Here is a 14,687-nt window from a genome sequence, read left to right on the forward strand (position 1 = left end):
CTAGTGGTTTTCCCTACTTTCTTCAGTTTAAGTCTGAATTTGGCACTAAGGGGTTCATGATCTGAGCCATAGTCAGCTCCCGGTCTTGTTTTTGCTGACTGTATAGAGCATCTCCATCTTTAGCTGCAAAGAATATAATCAGTCTGATTTCAGTATTGACCATCTGGTGATGTTCATGTGTAGAGTCGTCTCTTGTGTTGTTGGAGGAGGGTGTTTGCTATGACCATCGTGTTCTGTTGGGAAAACTCTGTTAGCCTTTGCCTGCTTCATTGTGTGCTCCAAGGCCAAACTTGCCTGGTACTCCAGGTATCTCTTAACTTCCTCCTTCTGCATTCCAGTTACCTATGATGAAAAGAACATCTTTTTTCGGTGTTAGTCCTAGAATGTCTTATAGGTCTTCACAGAACAGTTCAACTTCAGCTTCTTTGGCATTAGTCACTGGGGCATAGTCTTGGATTACTGTGACATTGAGTGGTTTGTCTTGAAAGCACACAGAGGTCATTTTGAGATTGCACCCAAGTACTGCATTTCAGACTCTTTTGTTGACTGTGAGGCTACTCCATTTCTTCTAAGGGATTCTTGCCCACAGTAGTAGATATAATGGTCATCTGAATTAAATTTGCCCATTCTGCTCCATTTTAGTTCACTGATTCCTAAAATGTTGATGTTCACTCTTGCCATCTCCTGTTTGACCACTTCCAATTTACCTTGATTTGTGGACCTAACATTCCAGGTTCCTATGCAATTGTCCTTTACAGCATCAGACTTTATTTCCGCAACTGGGCGCTGTTTTCACTTTGGCTCAGTGTCTTCCTTCTTTCTGGATCTATTTCTCTGCTCTTCCCCAGTAGCATATTGGGACCTACTAACATGGGGAGTTCATCTTCCAGTGTCGTATCTTTTTGCCTTTTCATACTGTTCATAGGGTTCTGAAGGCAAGAGTATTGAAGTGGTTCGCCATTCCCTTCTCCAGTGGACCACGTTGTCAGAACTCTCCACCATGACCCGTCCATCTTGGGTCTTTTTGTTCTAATTCTGTGAAAAATGCCATCAGTAATTTAATAGAAATTGCATTGAATCTGTAGATTACCATGGGTGGTATAGTCATTTTAACAATATTGATTATTCTAATACAAGAATGTGCTATATCTTTCCATCTGTCTGTATCAACTGTGATTTCTTTCATCACCTTCTTACAGTTTTTTGAGTACAAGTCTTCTGCCTCCTTAGTGTTAGTCACTTAGCCATGTCTGACTCTTTGCGACCCCACAGACTGTAGCCCGCCAGCCCCTCTGTCCATGGGATTCTCCAGGCAAGAATACTGGAGTAGATTGCCATTAGCTAGGTTTATTCCTAGATATTTTGTTCTTTTTGATGGGATGGTAAATAGGATTGTTTCCTTAACTTCCCCTTGTGATCTTTCATTGTTAGTGTATAGGAATGGAAAATATTTCTATGTATTAATTTTGTATCCTGCAACTTTACTGAATTCATTAATGAGATCTAGTGGTTGTAGCATCTTTAGGGTTTTCTACATACAGTATCATGTCATTTGCAAACAGTGGTGGTTTTACTTTTTGTTTTCCAATTTGGATTCCTTTTATTTAGTTTTCTTCTTTGAGTGCCATGGTGAGGACTTCCAAAACTATGTTGAATAAAACTAGCGAGAGTGGACATTCTTGTCTTATTTGTGATGTTGGAGGAAATGTGTTCAGTTCTAAACCATTGAGAATGATGTTAGCAATGGGTTTATCATATAGGACCTTTATTATGTTGAAGAAGGTTCCCTCATGTGCTTACTTTCTGGAGAGTTTATTTTTATTTTTTTTTATCGTAAATGGGTGTTGAATTTTGTCAAAAAATTTTTTTCTTCATCTATTGAGTTGATTGTATAGTTTTTAACCTTCAGTTTGTTAATGTGGTGTATCACACTGATTTGTGGATGTTGAAGAATCCTAGCATACTGGGATAAATCCCACTTGATCATGGTGTGTATGATCCTTTTAATGTATTGTTGGATTGAATTTGGTAGTATTTTGTTGAGGATTTTTGTGTCTGTATTCTTCAGTGATTTGTTGTTGTTCAGTCACTCAGTCATGTCTCTGTGACCCCATGGATTGCAGCACTCCAGGTTTCCTTATCCTTCACTATCACCCAGAGTTTGCTCAAACTCATGTCCATTGAGTCTATGATGCCATCCAACCATCTCATCTTCTGTTGCTTCGCTCTTTTGCCTTCAATCTTTCCCAGCATCAGGGTCTTTTCCAGTGAGTTGGCTCTTCACATCAGGTGGCCAAAGTATTGGAGCTTCAGCATCAGTCCTTCCAATGAATATTCAAGAGTTGATTTCCTTTAGGATTGATTGGTTTGATTTCTTTGCTGTCCAAGTAACTCTCAAGGAGTTTTCTCCGGCACAGTTTGAAAATATCAGTTCTTTAGTGCTCGGCCTTCTTTATGGTCCAGTTCTCACATCCATACATGACTACTGGAAAAACCATAGGTTTGACTATATAGATCTTTGTTGGCAAAGTAATGTCTCTACTTTTTAATATGCTGTCAAGGTTTGTCATAGCTCTCTTTCCAAGAAGCAAGTGTTTCTTCATTTCATGGCTGTGGTCATCATCCACGGTGATTTTTGGAGCCCAAGAAAATAAAATCTGTCACTCCTTCCATTTTTCCCCCTTCTATTTGCCATGAAGTCATGGGACCAGATGCCCTGATCTTCATTTTTTGAATGTTGAGTTTTAAGCCAGCTTTTTCATTCTCCTCTTTCACCCTCATCGAGTGTCTGTTTAGTTCCTCTTCACTTTCTGCCATTTAGAGTGGTATCATCTGCATATCTAAAGTTGATATCTCTCCCTACAATCTTTTTTTTTTTTCGTTTATTTTTATTAGTTGGAGGCTAATTACTTCACAACATTTCAGTGGGTTTTGTCATACATTGACATGAATCAGCCATGGAGTTACATGTGTTCCCCATCCCAATCCCTGCTCCCGCCTCCTTCCCCATCCCATCCCTCTGGGTCTTCCCAGTGCACCAGCCCTGAGCACTTGTCTCATGCATCCCACCTGGGCTGGTGATCTGTTTCACTATAGATAATATACATGCTGTTCTCTCGAAACATCCCACCCTCGCCTTCTCCCACAGAGTCCAAAAGTCTGTTCTGTACATCTGTGTCTCTTTTTCTGTTTTGCCTATAGGGTTATCATTATCATCTTTCTAAATTCCATATATATGTGTTAGTATGCTGTAATGTTCTTTATCTTTCTGGCTTACTTCACTCTGTTTAATGGGCTCCAGCTTCATCCATCTCATTAGAACTGATTCAAATGAATTCTTTTTAATGGCTGAGTAATATTCCATGGTGTATATGTACCACAGCTTCCTCATCCATTCGTCTGCTGATGGGCATCTAGGTTGCTTCCATGTCCTGGCTATTATAAACAGTGCTGCGATGAACATTGGGGTGCATGTGTCTCTTTCAGATCTGGTTTCCTCAGTGTGTATGCCCAGAAGTGGTATTGCTGGGTCATATGGCAGTTCTATTTCCAGTTTTTTTAAGGAATCGCCACACTCTTTTCCATAGTGGCTGTACTAGTTTGCATTCCCACCAACAGTGTAAGAGGGTTCCCTTTTTTCCACACCCTCTCCAGCACTTATTGCTTGTAGACTTTTGGATAGCAGCCATCCTGACTGGCGTGTAATGGTACCTCATTGAGGTTTTGATTTGCATTTTTCTGGTAATGTCTGTCCCTACAATCTTGATTCCAGTTTATGATTCATCCAGCCTAGCATTTCACATAATGTATTCTGCGTACAAGTTCAGTAAGCTAGGTAACAATATACAGCCTTGTCGTACTCCTTTCCCAACTTTGACCAATGTGTTGTTCCATATCTGATTCTAAGTGTTGCTCCTTGACCTGCGTACCGGTTTCTCAAGAGACAGTTGGTTGATGATGACGTGACCACTGCGCAATATGAGTTCTGGGAACTAGGTGATGGAGCGTGTTCTGAGAACGAACTGAGACCGAAGAAAAGAAAAAAGAAAAAAAAGAGACAGTTAAGGTGATCTGGTAGTCCCATCTCTAAGAATTTTCCAGTTTGTTGTGATCCACACAGTCAAAGGCTTTATCATAGTCAGTGAAGCAAAAGTAGGTGTTTTTTTGGAATTTATCAGTGATACTGGCCTGTAATTTTCCTTTTTGTGTGATATCTTTATCTGTTTTTTTTTTTTTTTATCAAAGTGATTCTGGCCTCATAAAATGAGTTTGGGAGTATTTCTTCCTCTGCAGTTTTTTGGAGAATTTCAGAAGGATAGGTGATAGTTCTTTAAATGTTTGTTGGAATTCACCTGTGCAGTCACATGTTCCTGGACTTTTGTTGTTGTTTTTTAATCACTAAGTTGTGTCCAACTCTGTGCAACTCCATGGACTGCAGCATGCCGGCCTTTCCTGTCCTTCACTGTCTCCTGCAATTTGCTCAAACTCATGTTGAGTTGGTAATGCTATCCAACCATCTAATCCTCTGTCTCCCTCTTTGTTTATTGGAAGTTCTTAAATCGCAGTTTCAATTTCAGTACTTGCGATTGGTCTGTTCATATTTTTTATTTCTTCCTGGTTCAGTCTTGGAAGGCTTACTTTTCTAAGAATTTGTCCATTTCTCCTAGACTGTCCATTTTATCAGCATATAGCTGCTTATCGTAGTTTCTTATGATCCCTTGTGTTTCTGTGGTGTCAGTTGTAACTTCTTTTTCATTTCTAATTTAATTGATTTGAGCCCTCTCCCTTTTTCTCTTGATGAGCCTGGCTAGTCTGTGGCCATATCATCCTGAACCTGCCTGATCTCGCCTGGTCTTGGAAGCTAAGCAGGGTTGGGACTGGTTTAGTTACTTGGATGGGAGTCTGGCTAAAGGATTATGAATTTTGTTTATGTTTTCAAAGAAGCAGCTTTTAGTTTTGTATTTCAATTATTTTCTCTGATCTTTGTGTTTACTTTTCTTCCACTAACTTTGGGTTTGTTTCTGCTTCTTTCTCTATTTGCTTTCGCTATAAGATTAAGTTGTTTGTTTGAAATTTTACTTGTTTCCTGAGGTAAGATTGTTGTTGCTATTATTTAGTCACTAAGCCAAATCTGACTATCTTTTGTGACCCCATGGACTATAGCCTGCCAGACTTCTCTGTCCATGGGATTTCCCAGGCAGGAATAATGGAGTGGGTTGCTCTTTCCTTCTCCAGGGGATCTTCCTGACCCAGGGATTGAACTCCTGTCTTCTGCATCACAGGTGCTTTTTTTTTTTTTTTAAACCACTGAAGGCTTCCCAGGTAGCTCAGTGGTAAGACTACCTTGCTATACATTTCCTTCTTAGAACTGCTTTGGCTTTGTCCCATAATTTTTGGGTTGTTATATTTTCTTTGGTATTTGTCTCTAAGTATTTTTTAAATTTCCTCTTTGATTTCTTCAGTGATCTTTTCGTTGTTTGGTAACATTGTTTAACCTCCACATGTTTGTGTTTTTTATGAGTTTTTTCTTGTGATTGATTTATAATTAATTCATCTGGTCTAATGTGTCATTTAAGAACTGTGTTTCCTTATTGATTTTGTCTGGATAATCTGTATATTGATGTAACTGGGTGTTAAAGTTCCCCACTATTATTGTGTTACTGTCAATTTCTCCTTTTATGGCTGTTAGTGTTTGCCCTTTATATTGGAGTGCTCCTATTTTGGGTACATACATTAATATATTTGTAATGTTTATATCTTGTTCTTAGATCATGTTTATATCTTGTTCTTAGATTGATCCCTTTGTTATTGTGCAGTGTCCTTCTTTGTCTCTTGTCACTGTCCTTATTTTTAAGTCTATTTTGTCTGATATGAATATTACTACTCCAGCTTTCTTTTGCTTTCCATTTGTGCGAAATACCTTTCTCCATCCCCCCACTTTCAGCCTGTATGTGTCCCTAGATCTGAAGTGGGTCTTTTGTAGACAGCATATATGTATATGTCTTGTTTTTGTATCCATTCAGCCTGTCTGTATCTTTTGGTTGGAGCCATCTTTTTAAGTGTTTTGGATTTGTTTTCGTATGTCTTTTTTCTTCCCTACCTTTTTTGTTCTCTTATGATTTGATGACTATCTTTAGTATTGTGTTTGGATTGCTTTTTATTTGTGTGTGTATCTATTGTGTATTTTTGATTTTCAGTTCCCATGAGATTTTAATATAGCAGACTGTGTGTGTGTGTGTGTGTGTGTGTGTATACACACACACATATAAACACACACATACAAACGATTGTTTTAAGTTAGTAGTCTCTCAGTTTCAAATCCTTTTCCAAATCCTGCATGTGTGTTCTTCTCTTGTCATGATTGCTGGTTTGATACCAGATTTGTGTGTAGAAAATTTCCTGTTTTTACTTTGTGTTTACCTTTACCAGTGAGCTTTCCCATTTATAATCTTCTTGTTTATACCTGTGGCCTTTTCTTTTTCAACTGGAGAGCTTCCTTTGGCACTTGTTGTAGAACTGGTTTGGTGGTGCTGAATTCTGTTAGCCTTTGCTTCTCTGTAAAGCTTTTGTTATCTCCTTTGAATCTGAATGAGAGCCTTACTGGGTAGAATGTTCTTAGCTGTAAGTTTTTCCCTTTCATCTCTTTAAACTATATTGTGTCACTCCCTTCTGCAGTTTCTGCTGAAAAATCAGCTGGTAAACCTTCTGGGGATTTCATATGTATGTTGCTTGTTCCTTTTACTCTTTTTCTTTAAATTTTGTCAATTTGATTACTATGTGTCTCGATGTTTTCCTCCTTGGGTTTATCCTGTATGGGACTCTCTGAACTCCCTGGACTTGAATGAGTGTTTCTTTCCCCATATTAGGGAAGTTTTCGGCTTTTATCTCTACAAATATATTCTCAGGTTCTGTCTCTCTTCTTCTGGGACCCCTATAAAGTGAATTTGGTGCATTTAATGTTCTCCCAGAAATCTCTGAGACTGTCCTCATTTCTTTTCATTCTTTTTTTCTTTATTCTTTTCTGCAGCATTGATTTCCACCAGTCTGTCTTTCGTCTCATTTATTCTTCTGCCTCATTTATTCTATTATTGATTCTTCCTAGGCATTTTTCATTTCAATTGTTGTATTGTTCATCTCTGACCTTTAAAGCTAGTCTTTATTAAATATTTCTTGTATCCTCTTAGCCTGTGCTTCCATTTTTTCCCCCTGAGATCTTAGATTGTCTTTACTATCATTACTCTGCGTACTTTTTCAGGTAGATTGCTTGTCTCCACTTCACTTAACTATTCTTTTGGGGTTTCATCTTATTTTTTCATCTGGAGCATATTTCTCTGCCGTCTCATTTTGTCTGACCTTCTGTGTTTGTGGTGTCCGTTTCTTAGGCTGCAGGACTGTAGTTCCTCTTCATTCTGGTGTCTTGCCCCCTCATGGACGAGGCTACTTCAGGGGCTTGCGCAGGCTTTCTGGTAGTAGGGACTAGTGCTTGCACCCTTGTGAGTAGAGCTGGGTTTTGTCTCTCTGGGGGGCAGAACATGTCAAGGGGTGTGTTTATAGGCAGCTGTTGGCTTAGGATGGCTTTAGATAGACTGTCTGCTAGTAGGCAGGGCTGTTTTCCAACCCTGTTGATGGTTTGGCCTGAGACATCCTGGCCCTGGAACCTGCAGGCTGTTGGGTGAGGCAGGTCTTGGTGCCAAAATGGCAACCAAATTAGTCACTTCCTGGAGAGCTCATGCCAGTGAATATTCTCGGGGATCTCCACCACCAGTGCCCTTGCTCCCACAGTGAGCCACCGCCAACCCCCCTGCCTCCTGAAAGACCCTTCCTTGAAGGGTCTGCTTTGCCCTGGGTCCCCGTGCACACGAAAGCTTGTGTGCAGTCTCCAAGAGTGGAGTCTCTCTTTTCCCCAGTTCTGTGGCGCTCCTGCACTCGAGCCCCACCGACCTTCAAAGCCAAATGCTCTCAGGGCTCCTTCTCCTGATGCCAGACCACCCAGGCTGGGGTGCCTGACATGGGGTTCAGAACTCACTCCTGTGGGAGAACCTCTGATATATTAGATTGGTCAAAAAATTTAATTGAGTTTTTCCATTATGTATTACAGAAAACCCAAATGAACTCTTTGACCAATCCAATAATTATTTTTCAGCTTGTTGGTCTCCCATCCAGCAGGTCTGTAATTTGATTATATTGTGAACATGCCCCTTCTACCATCTTGTTGTGGCTTCTTCTGTCTTTGGGTGTAGACTTTGGGGGTGGGTAATTTGAGTCTTTTTTATAAATGGTTGTTCAGCAGTTAGGTGTGATTTTGGTGTTTTCATGAGAGGAGGTGAGTTCAAGTCCTCCTCTGCCGCCTTGTCTCCTGCTTATCCCTTGCATTTTGGATATTACTATTTCTGCTGTCTTATGATCCCATTGTATATTATAAAGTAGTTGAGTCGGGATGCATCAATAAATGATTTTGCTATTGTTTTTTTAATGTACTGTACACTTTCCAGTTAGGAGTAGATTGTAAAAAGTACAGTGCTATCTAGTGAGAACTCTTTAAGGACCCAGAATATTTTAATGAAACTCCATTTTTGGAACACTGTTCTCCCAGTCTCCATAATCTGTATCACATAGTTTTGCTCTTTATTACTGTTGTCAGTATGAATTATTATTGGTTGATTATAGGCAGATGGTTTTTCAAGATTATTTTAGTGGCTAAAGTACTTAATAACTAGCACTAATTTATATAATCAGTGCTTTGTAGTCTTCAAAATGATCATACATACATTACATTATCTTAATTGACCTCACAGCAGAACTGAGGTGACTCATTCATTTTTGAGAAGATGAGGTTAAGTTTAGAGATGCTAAGACTTGCCTGAGCTCAAATAGCTTCAGGCTTCAGGGCTCTTCTGTGGTTCATAATTGTTTCTTTCTACCTAACCAAAAGTTCTCCTCCTTTGTCTGATGATTGGAGCAATAGCTCCTTCCTATGTGATAGCAGCCTCTTTCTTTGGTTAGTCTCTGCCTCTGATGATTGGTCCTTCTTTCTGTTAGAGCTTCATAGAATGTGATCCATGAACCACCTACATCAGCATCTTCTGGGCTGTGTTTTTAAATGCATGTGCTTGATCCACTAAATTTCTACTACATTAGTGGAATGTGGTGATCCCACTAAATCCACCCAATTTCCAATCCACTAAATCAGAATCTCTGACACGGGCCTGGGGTAATATGCACTTAAACAATTGCCATTCTCTTTGTTTTTATTGTAACTCTATCTCAAAAGTGTTTTATTAACATTGTAGAGAACCAAAAATTTTGATGAATGATCCTAAATCATCGGTTTGTTTACCCTGGTAAAATTAAAAATGTGACACTAGTTTGTTCTCAGTATTTATGGTTAATTATTTTCTTCTCCATTCAGGTCTAAGGTAAATAGATACAAAATGATAAAATGTGTATTAGCAATTCCTGACTTATATCCAGAGCCAAATCCTCCATTTGTGTGGATGACCTTGTGTTCTGAGTGTGAGAGGATCTTGGCAATTGGACAGTATCTTAAAGAAGGCAAAAACTCATGAATGTGAAACTTTCTGTCTTTTTTAAACAGATTTTTGATATTTCCTGGGATCCATATCAGCCAAACAGAGTGGTTAGCTGTGGAGTGAAACATATAAAGGTAAAGCAGTTATTTAAAAGAAGTTTGGGTACCTCATATGAAAACAATTTTAGATGTCTATGTGTATAATTGGTATTGAGAAACTACTCAACTTTACATTTCCCCCCTTAAATTTAGAGGCTTCTTACCTGCATCTCTGATCCTGAAGCCTGCTTACTTCAGCTGATGGGCCTCTGTTTCAGAAATGCTGTGTAACAACAATCAAGCAAAGTGCCCAGCTGGTAGCTAAAAAGGAAACTTTATATCAATTACATATTATAAAGAAGACTCAATACTTTCAGAATTGCATGTTTTAAAACAGTTCTGATTTTAAGTTCGTGAATTAAGTTTTTACATTATGAATGTTTATACATATTGCATGTCAAAACTTTTTTGACATGTTGCTATGTTCTCTTAGAAGAAAGGCGCCATGTTATGTTGGATATAGAAAGAAGGAGAGACATAGCACAAACCTCCATGGGTCACTGGCTTTTAAATGCCTCCATTTTCCTGTGGACTACACAGCCTGTAATACTGCTAGTGGCCCAGGACCTGCCTCCGTCTATTTGCTTCTCTATTTTGTTACACAGGTAGCATGATTAACACCATCAACATCCTTTGCTCTGACATAGCAAAAATTTCCCTGGACCCAGGGATATGTCCTGGGATCTTCTGACTATAAGTTTGTAGATAATAGAAAATAAAGTCCATAAATAAAAGACAATAAAGGTAGGTTACATGCTGAATAGAGTATATGTTGATCTCTGCTGATATAAAAATCGTCCATTTCTGTATGATTGGAGTAGCTGTCTGTATTATTCCTCCAACCAGCGCCTCCTGTTTCCCAGTTCTTTTGTTCTAGTTTTAGTCTAGTTTTTCATGATCCTTTCCATTATTCCTACTTAATGCTGAAAGAGACATGATAAAATGCTCAAAAGTAAATATAACAAGAAATATGAAAGATTTAAAGACTATTATAAAACTTTACAGGCTTCCCTTATAACTCAGTTGGTAAAGAATCTGCCTGCAATGCAGAAGACCCTGGTTCAATTCCTGGGTTGGGAAGATCCTCTGGAGAAGCTATAGGCTACCCACTCCAGTATTCTTGGGCTTCCCTTGTAGCTCAGCTAGTAAAGAATCTGCCTGCAATGTGGGAGACTGGGGTTTGATCCCTGAGTTGGGAAGATCCCCTGGAGAAGGGAAAGACTACCCACTCCCGTGGACTATACAGTCCTTGGGGTCACAAAGAGTCAGACACAACTGAGTGACTTGCCCTTGCACTTTCACTTGCATAAAACTTTACAGAGGGATGTAAAAGAAGACTTCTGCAAATGGGGAAAGAGAACTTTAATTTTGGACATGAAGTATAAAAATTATAAATCTCCATTTATTTATCTCCAAGTTAATATATATTTAATACAAGTTCAATTAAAATCTTTATAAACTTCATTATTATCTGATATTTCCCTTGAAGTTATTCTAAGTTAATCTATCTATAGGCTTTCCAGGTGGCACTAGTGGCAGAGAACCTGCCAATGCAGGTAGAGGTAAGAGACCCGAGTTTGATCCCTGGATTGGGACAATTCCCTGGAGAAGGGCATAGCAACCCACTCTAGTATTCTTGCCTAGAGAATTCCATGGACAGAGGAGCCTGGTGGGCTACAGTCCATAGGGTCACAAAGAGTCAGACACGACTAAAGCAACTTAGCATGAATAAGTTCATCTATGAGAATGAAGAGTGAGAATAGCCACAACTTTGGGATAAAAAAAGAGTAATGAAAAGTAACATGAGAAGTTCAAGGGAGGGGGGCATATGTATACCTATGGCTGATTCATGTTGATGCTTGATGGAAAACAACAAAATTGTGTAAAGCAACTATCCTTCAATTGAAAAATAAATTAAAAAAAAAAGAATATGCACTACTATTTACTAAAGCCTGCTATGAAGTTTCAAATATTAAAATAAGGCTGTGGTAAAGATAGATAAACACCAACAAAAAAGAAACTAAATTGAGAAATAGACCTTAATATGAATGACAATTTAGGGTATAATACTATCTCTGACAAATGGGCACTAGAGCAGTTTATTATTCTCATTGTATGTCATTACTTCATAGCATATACTGCAATAAACTATTTGTGAATTAAAGAGTTAAATGTTTAAAAAACTCTAAAATAACTAGAGGAATGTATAAGTAAATATTTAATTTCTTTCCAGTTGGAGAAAGGTAGTTTTAAATGTAAAAGTAAATAAAGAAACCATAAAGGTATTTGACAAAAATAACCAATAAACAATACATAGTAAGAAATGGAAGGGAGTTTTATTCTAACCAAGCTGAGGACTAGCCCAGGAGTGCAGGCTCCACCAAGGAATAAAGCATTCTGGAGAAACATAGTTTTCAACACACTTTTATATTTTGTTGAAACAAGAACATACATACATCAAACATGACAGGTACTTTCCTTCAAGGTTCCAACAGAGATGTGGGCTTCCTTGGTGGCTCGGAGGGTAAAGAATCTGCCTGCAATGGAGGAGACTGTGTTTGATCCCTGGGTGGGGGAGATCCTCTGGAGAAGGGAATGGCCACCCATTCCAGTATTCTTACCTGGAGAATTCCATGAACAGAGGAGACTGGCAGGCTACAATCCATGGGGATGCAAAGAGTCAGACACAACTGAGCAGCTAACACTGTCACTTCACTATTCATAATTTCAGATTAGTGCATACACAGAGACAGCATGACCTTGGAATCTGGGAAGGGAACCTTGTCTTCATAGGAGTAGTAGCATGGGCGTCATGGAAGGGAGGCATTTGTTCCTACCTTCAAAAAAGACACTCTTTACCTGTGGATAATGCGTTCTTTAATGGTTAAAGTAGATGTACAACGTATGTTTGACAGGGCACAAGTCAAGCTGTTCTAGTTCACATAAAGTTCAGGCCAAATCAGGTATAAGCCAGAATGGCTTCTCCATACCTTAATGGGTAAAAGTTTCTTCTATCAAAGAATAATATGATAGGTTCAACTATATAAATATTAAAATATTCTGTTTACCTTCCTGCTACCCTCAAGAAATAAACAGGCAGATCACAAACTAGAAGAGTATAAGCAACAGCATAGAATGTTGACTTGTTCTTGAAATGTAAAGACCTCTAGCAAATCTACAGAATGGACAAAGAGCGTCAAAAATATTTGTTTTTATCGATTGTCTGCTGATAGACACTTGAAAATATTAAATCTCATCTATAACTAAGTAATAGATACTTTAAAATAGCAGTGTTTTTAATCAAGATGATCTGGTATCGAGAAAGATTTGGGGAATGAACCCTCTCAAACCTTGCTGATGGAAGCATAAATGAATATGGTCTTTCAGTCTAGAAATTTGGCAATGCCTGTCAATTGCCTTAGAAGTGTTGACACTCTTTGAAACAGTTTCATCCCAATTTTACTATGTGTACTGCCAAAGTAAGGACTGCAAATAATTTTATATCCTGTAATTTAACCCAAGGAAATTCTTAGGAGTGTGAACCAAGCACTGGTCCATTACTAAATAACTTATCAATAGCAAATAAAACTAAAGACTTGAAACCCTCTGCCTCCAGGTAGTTAAATAAAATTTGGTATATGCATATGAAGAAATACTGTTCTATCATTATAAGTCATGTTTTAGAGGACTGCTTAATGTTATTTAATGGCATATTTAAGATCTATGAACAGTCTGCCTCTGAGTGGGGTAAATTTGAGTCTTTGATATTTTTACTTTAAAAATATTCTTTCGTGTAGGAAATAAATTGAAAGGCTCTCCCAAAATATTAAACAGTTATCTTTGAGTAGTGAGTCGATGGTTTTTAAATTTTCCCTGTATTTTAAAATTATTTTACAATAACATAAAATTTCTTCCAAAATAAAAAGTAATGAAAAAGCAGGGGACAAAAAGTTGAGTGTACAGGTTCTACTATTCAGAGCTATCACATGTCCTTAGGGCTTCATAAATACTTTATAATCCTTGTGCAGAGAGCTGATTTTTGTTGAAGCAAAGCAGTGCCTTTATTTCAGCAAACAACTTTTTGGCCAGCTCAATAAAATCCTTTCTCGTTTTGCAATCCCTAGTGTTTAGCAAACAGGCAAATTACAATTACCTGAAACAAATGCTTGAAAAACAGTAGCAGTGGAGCATCAACTGCTTCATCGGTTTTGCAGGAAACGAATCTACCAGGTTTGTTGGATATTATTGCTTTTGCTCGGTTCTCTAGTCACAGGCAGAATTTACCTTAGGGATTTCTGAGGGCCAGATGAGCTCCCAGGTACCTGCCAGTTCTTAACAGAATTTGCATTACAATCTGTGAATGGAGATTGGAGAAGATAAACAGTTCTTTTCATTTAATGTGAATTTAATGGGGTGTTGCTACACTAATCTGTCACAGTTTTCCAAACATGCAGTGCTTCTCAAAAAGAGATAGCATTTCAGACTTGCTATTTTCTGCAGAAAATTTCATGCCTGTCTTGGTATTACAGCTATGTATGTCTTTTTAGAGAATTATTTGATCATCCGGAATGTTTCATGTTGACATTATACCATCTGACTGGGTGATTTCATCAGAAAAATCTTTGTGTCTGAGGATACCAGTCTTTTTGTGTGTGTGTGGTTGTCCATCTAGAAATATTTCAGTAACTTGGGCCAAAGTGCACATCCCAAGTCAAAGGGATAATAATTACCAAATAGTACTCTTCTTTTAATTTTCATGCATGGGGACAAAAAGAATGAAAAATGTCTGCCTTAAGTATCACCTGTGGAAGGGCAGGTTCTTTGGCATGTATGTATGTACAACCAGTAGTTGTTCATGTCTCATAGTTTGTTCAGGCTCAAAGTTAATACTTACATGCTTTCCCAAAGCATATACCTATCTGTCCCTAGATTGTTCTTAGTTTTTTGATGTATACCTTAGGGCCTTTTGGTAAAAATATTAATAGCTGAAGAAACAAATTCCCAGAGTTGACATTTAATGGAAAAGAATCTTGTGTTTTTTTGAATGATTGCACACCTG

At 38.3% G+C, this 14,687-nt stretch overlaps 1 protein-coding gene and 1 non-coding gene across 10 annotated transcripts in view; both read left to right on the forward strand.

The window, feature by feature from the left end:
• EML6 (EMAP like 6) overlaps positions 1 to 14,687 on the forward strand; it is a 279,303-nt gene that overhangs the window by 110,804 nt on the left and 153,812 nt on the right. For all 9 annotated transcript variants that reach the window (XR_011492041.1, XM_070478386.1, XM_070478384.1 and 6 more), the window contains exon 5: positions 9,596 to 9,664. Coding sequence is in view for 8 of the 9 variants with exons in the window: in XM_070478386.1 (XP_070334487.1) it covers positions 9,596 to 9,664 (69 nt within the window). In the remaining variant the exon portion in view is untranslated. The remainder of the gene's footprint in view (positions 1 to 9,595; positions 9,665 to 14,687) is intronic.
• Positions 3,949 to 4,031, forward strand: LOC139031711 (small Cajal body-specific RNA 18). Its single transcript, XR_011484188.1, has one exon. It is a non-coding gene; the product is annotated as a small Cajal body-specific RNA 18 (non-coding RNA).

Source organism: Odocoileus virginianus, chromosome 2 (genome assembly GCF_023699985.2).
Source record: "Odocoileus virginianus isolate 20LAN1187 ecotype Illinois chromosome 2, Ovbor_1.2, whole genome shotgun sequence".
In the NCBI taxonomy this organism is placed as follows: Eukaryota; Metazoa; Chordata; class Mammalia; order Artiodactyla; family Cervidae; genus Odocoileus; species Odocoileus virginianus.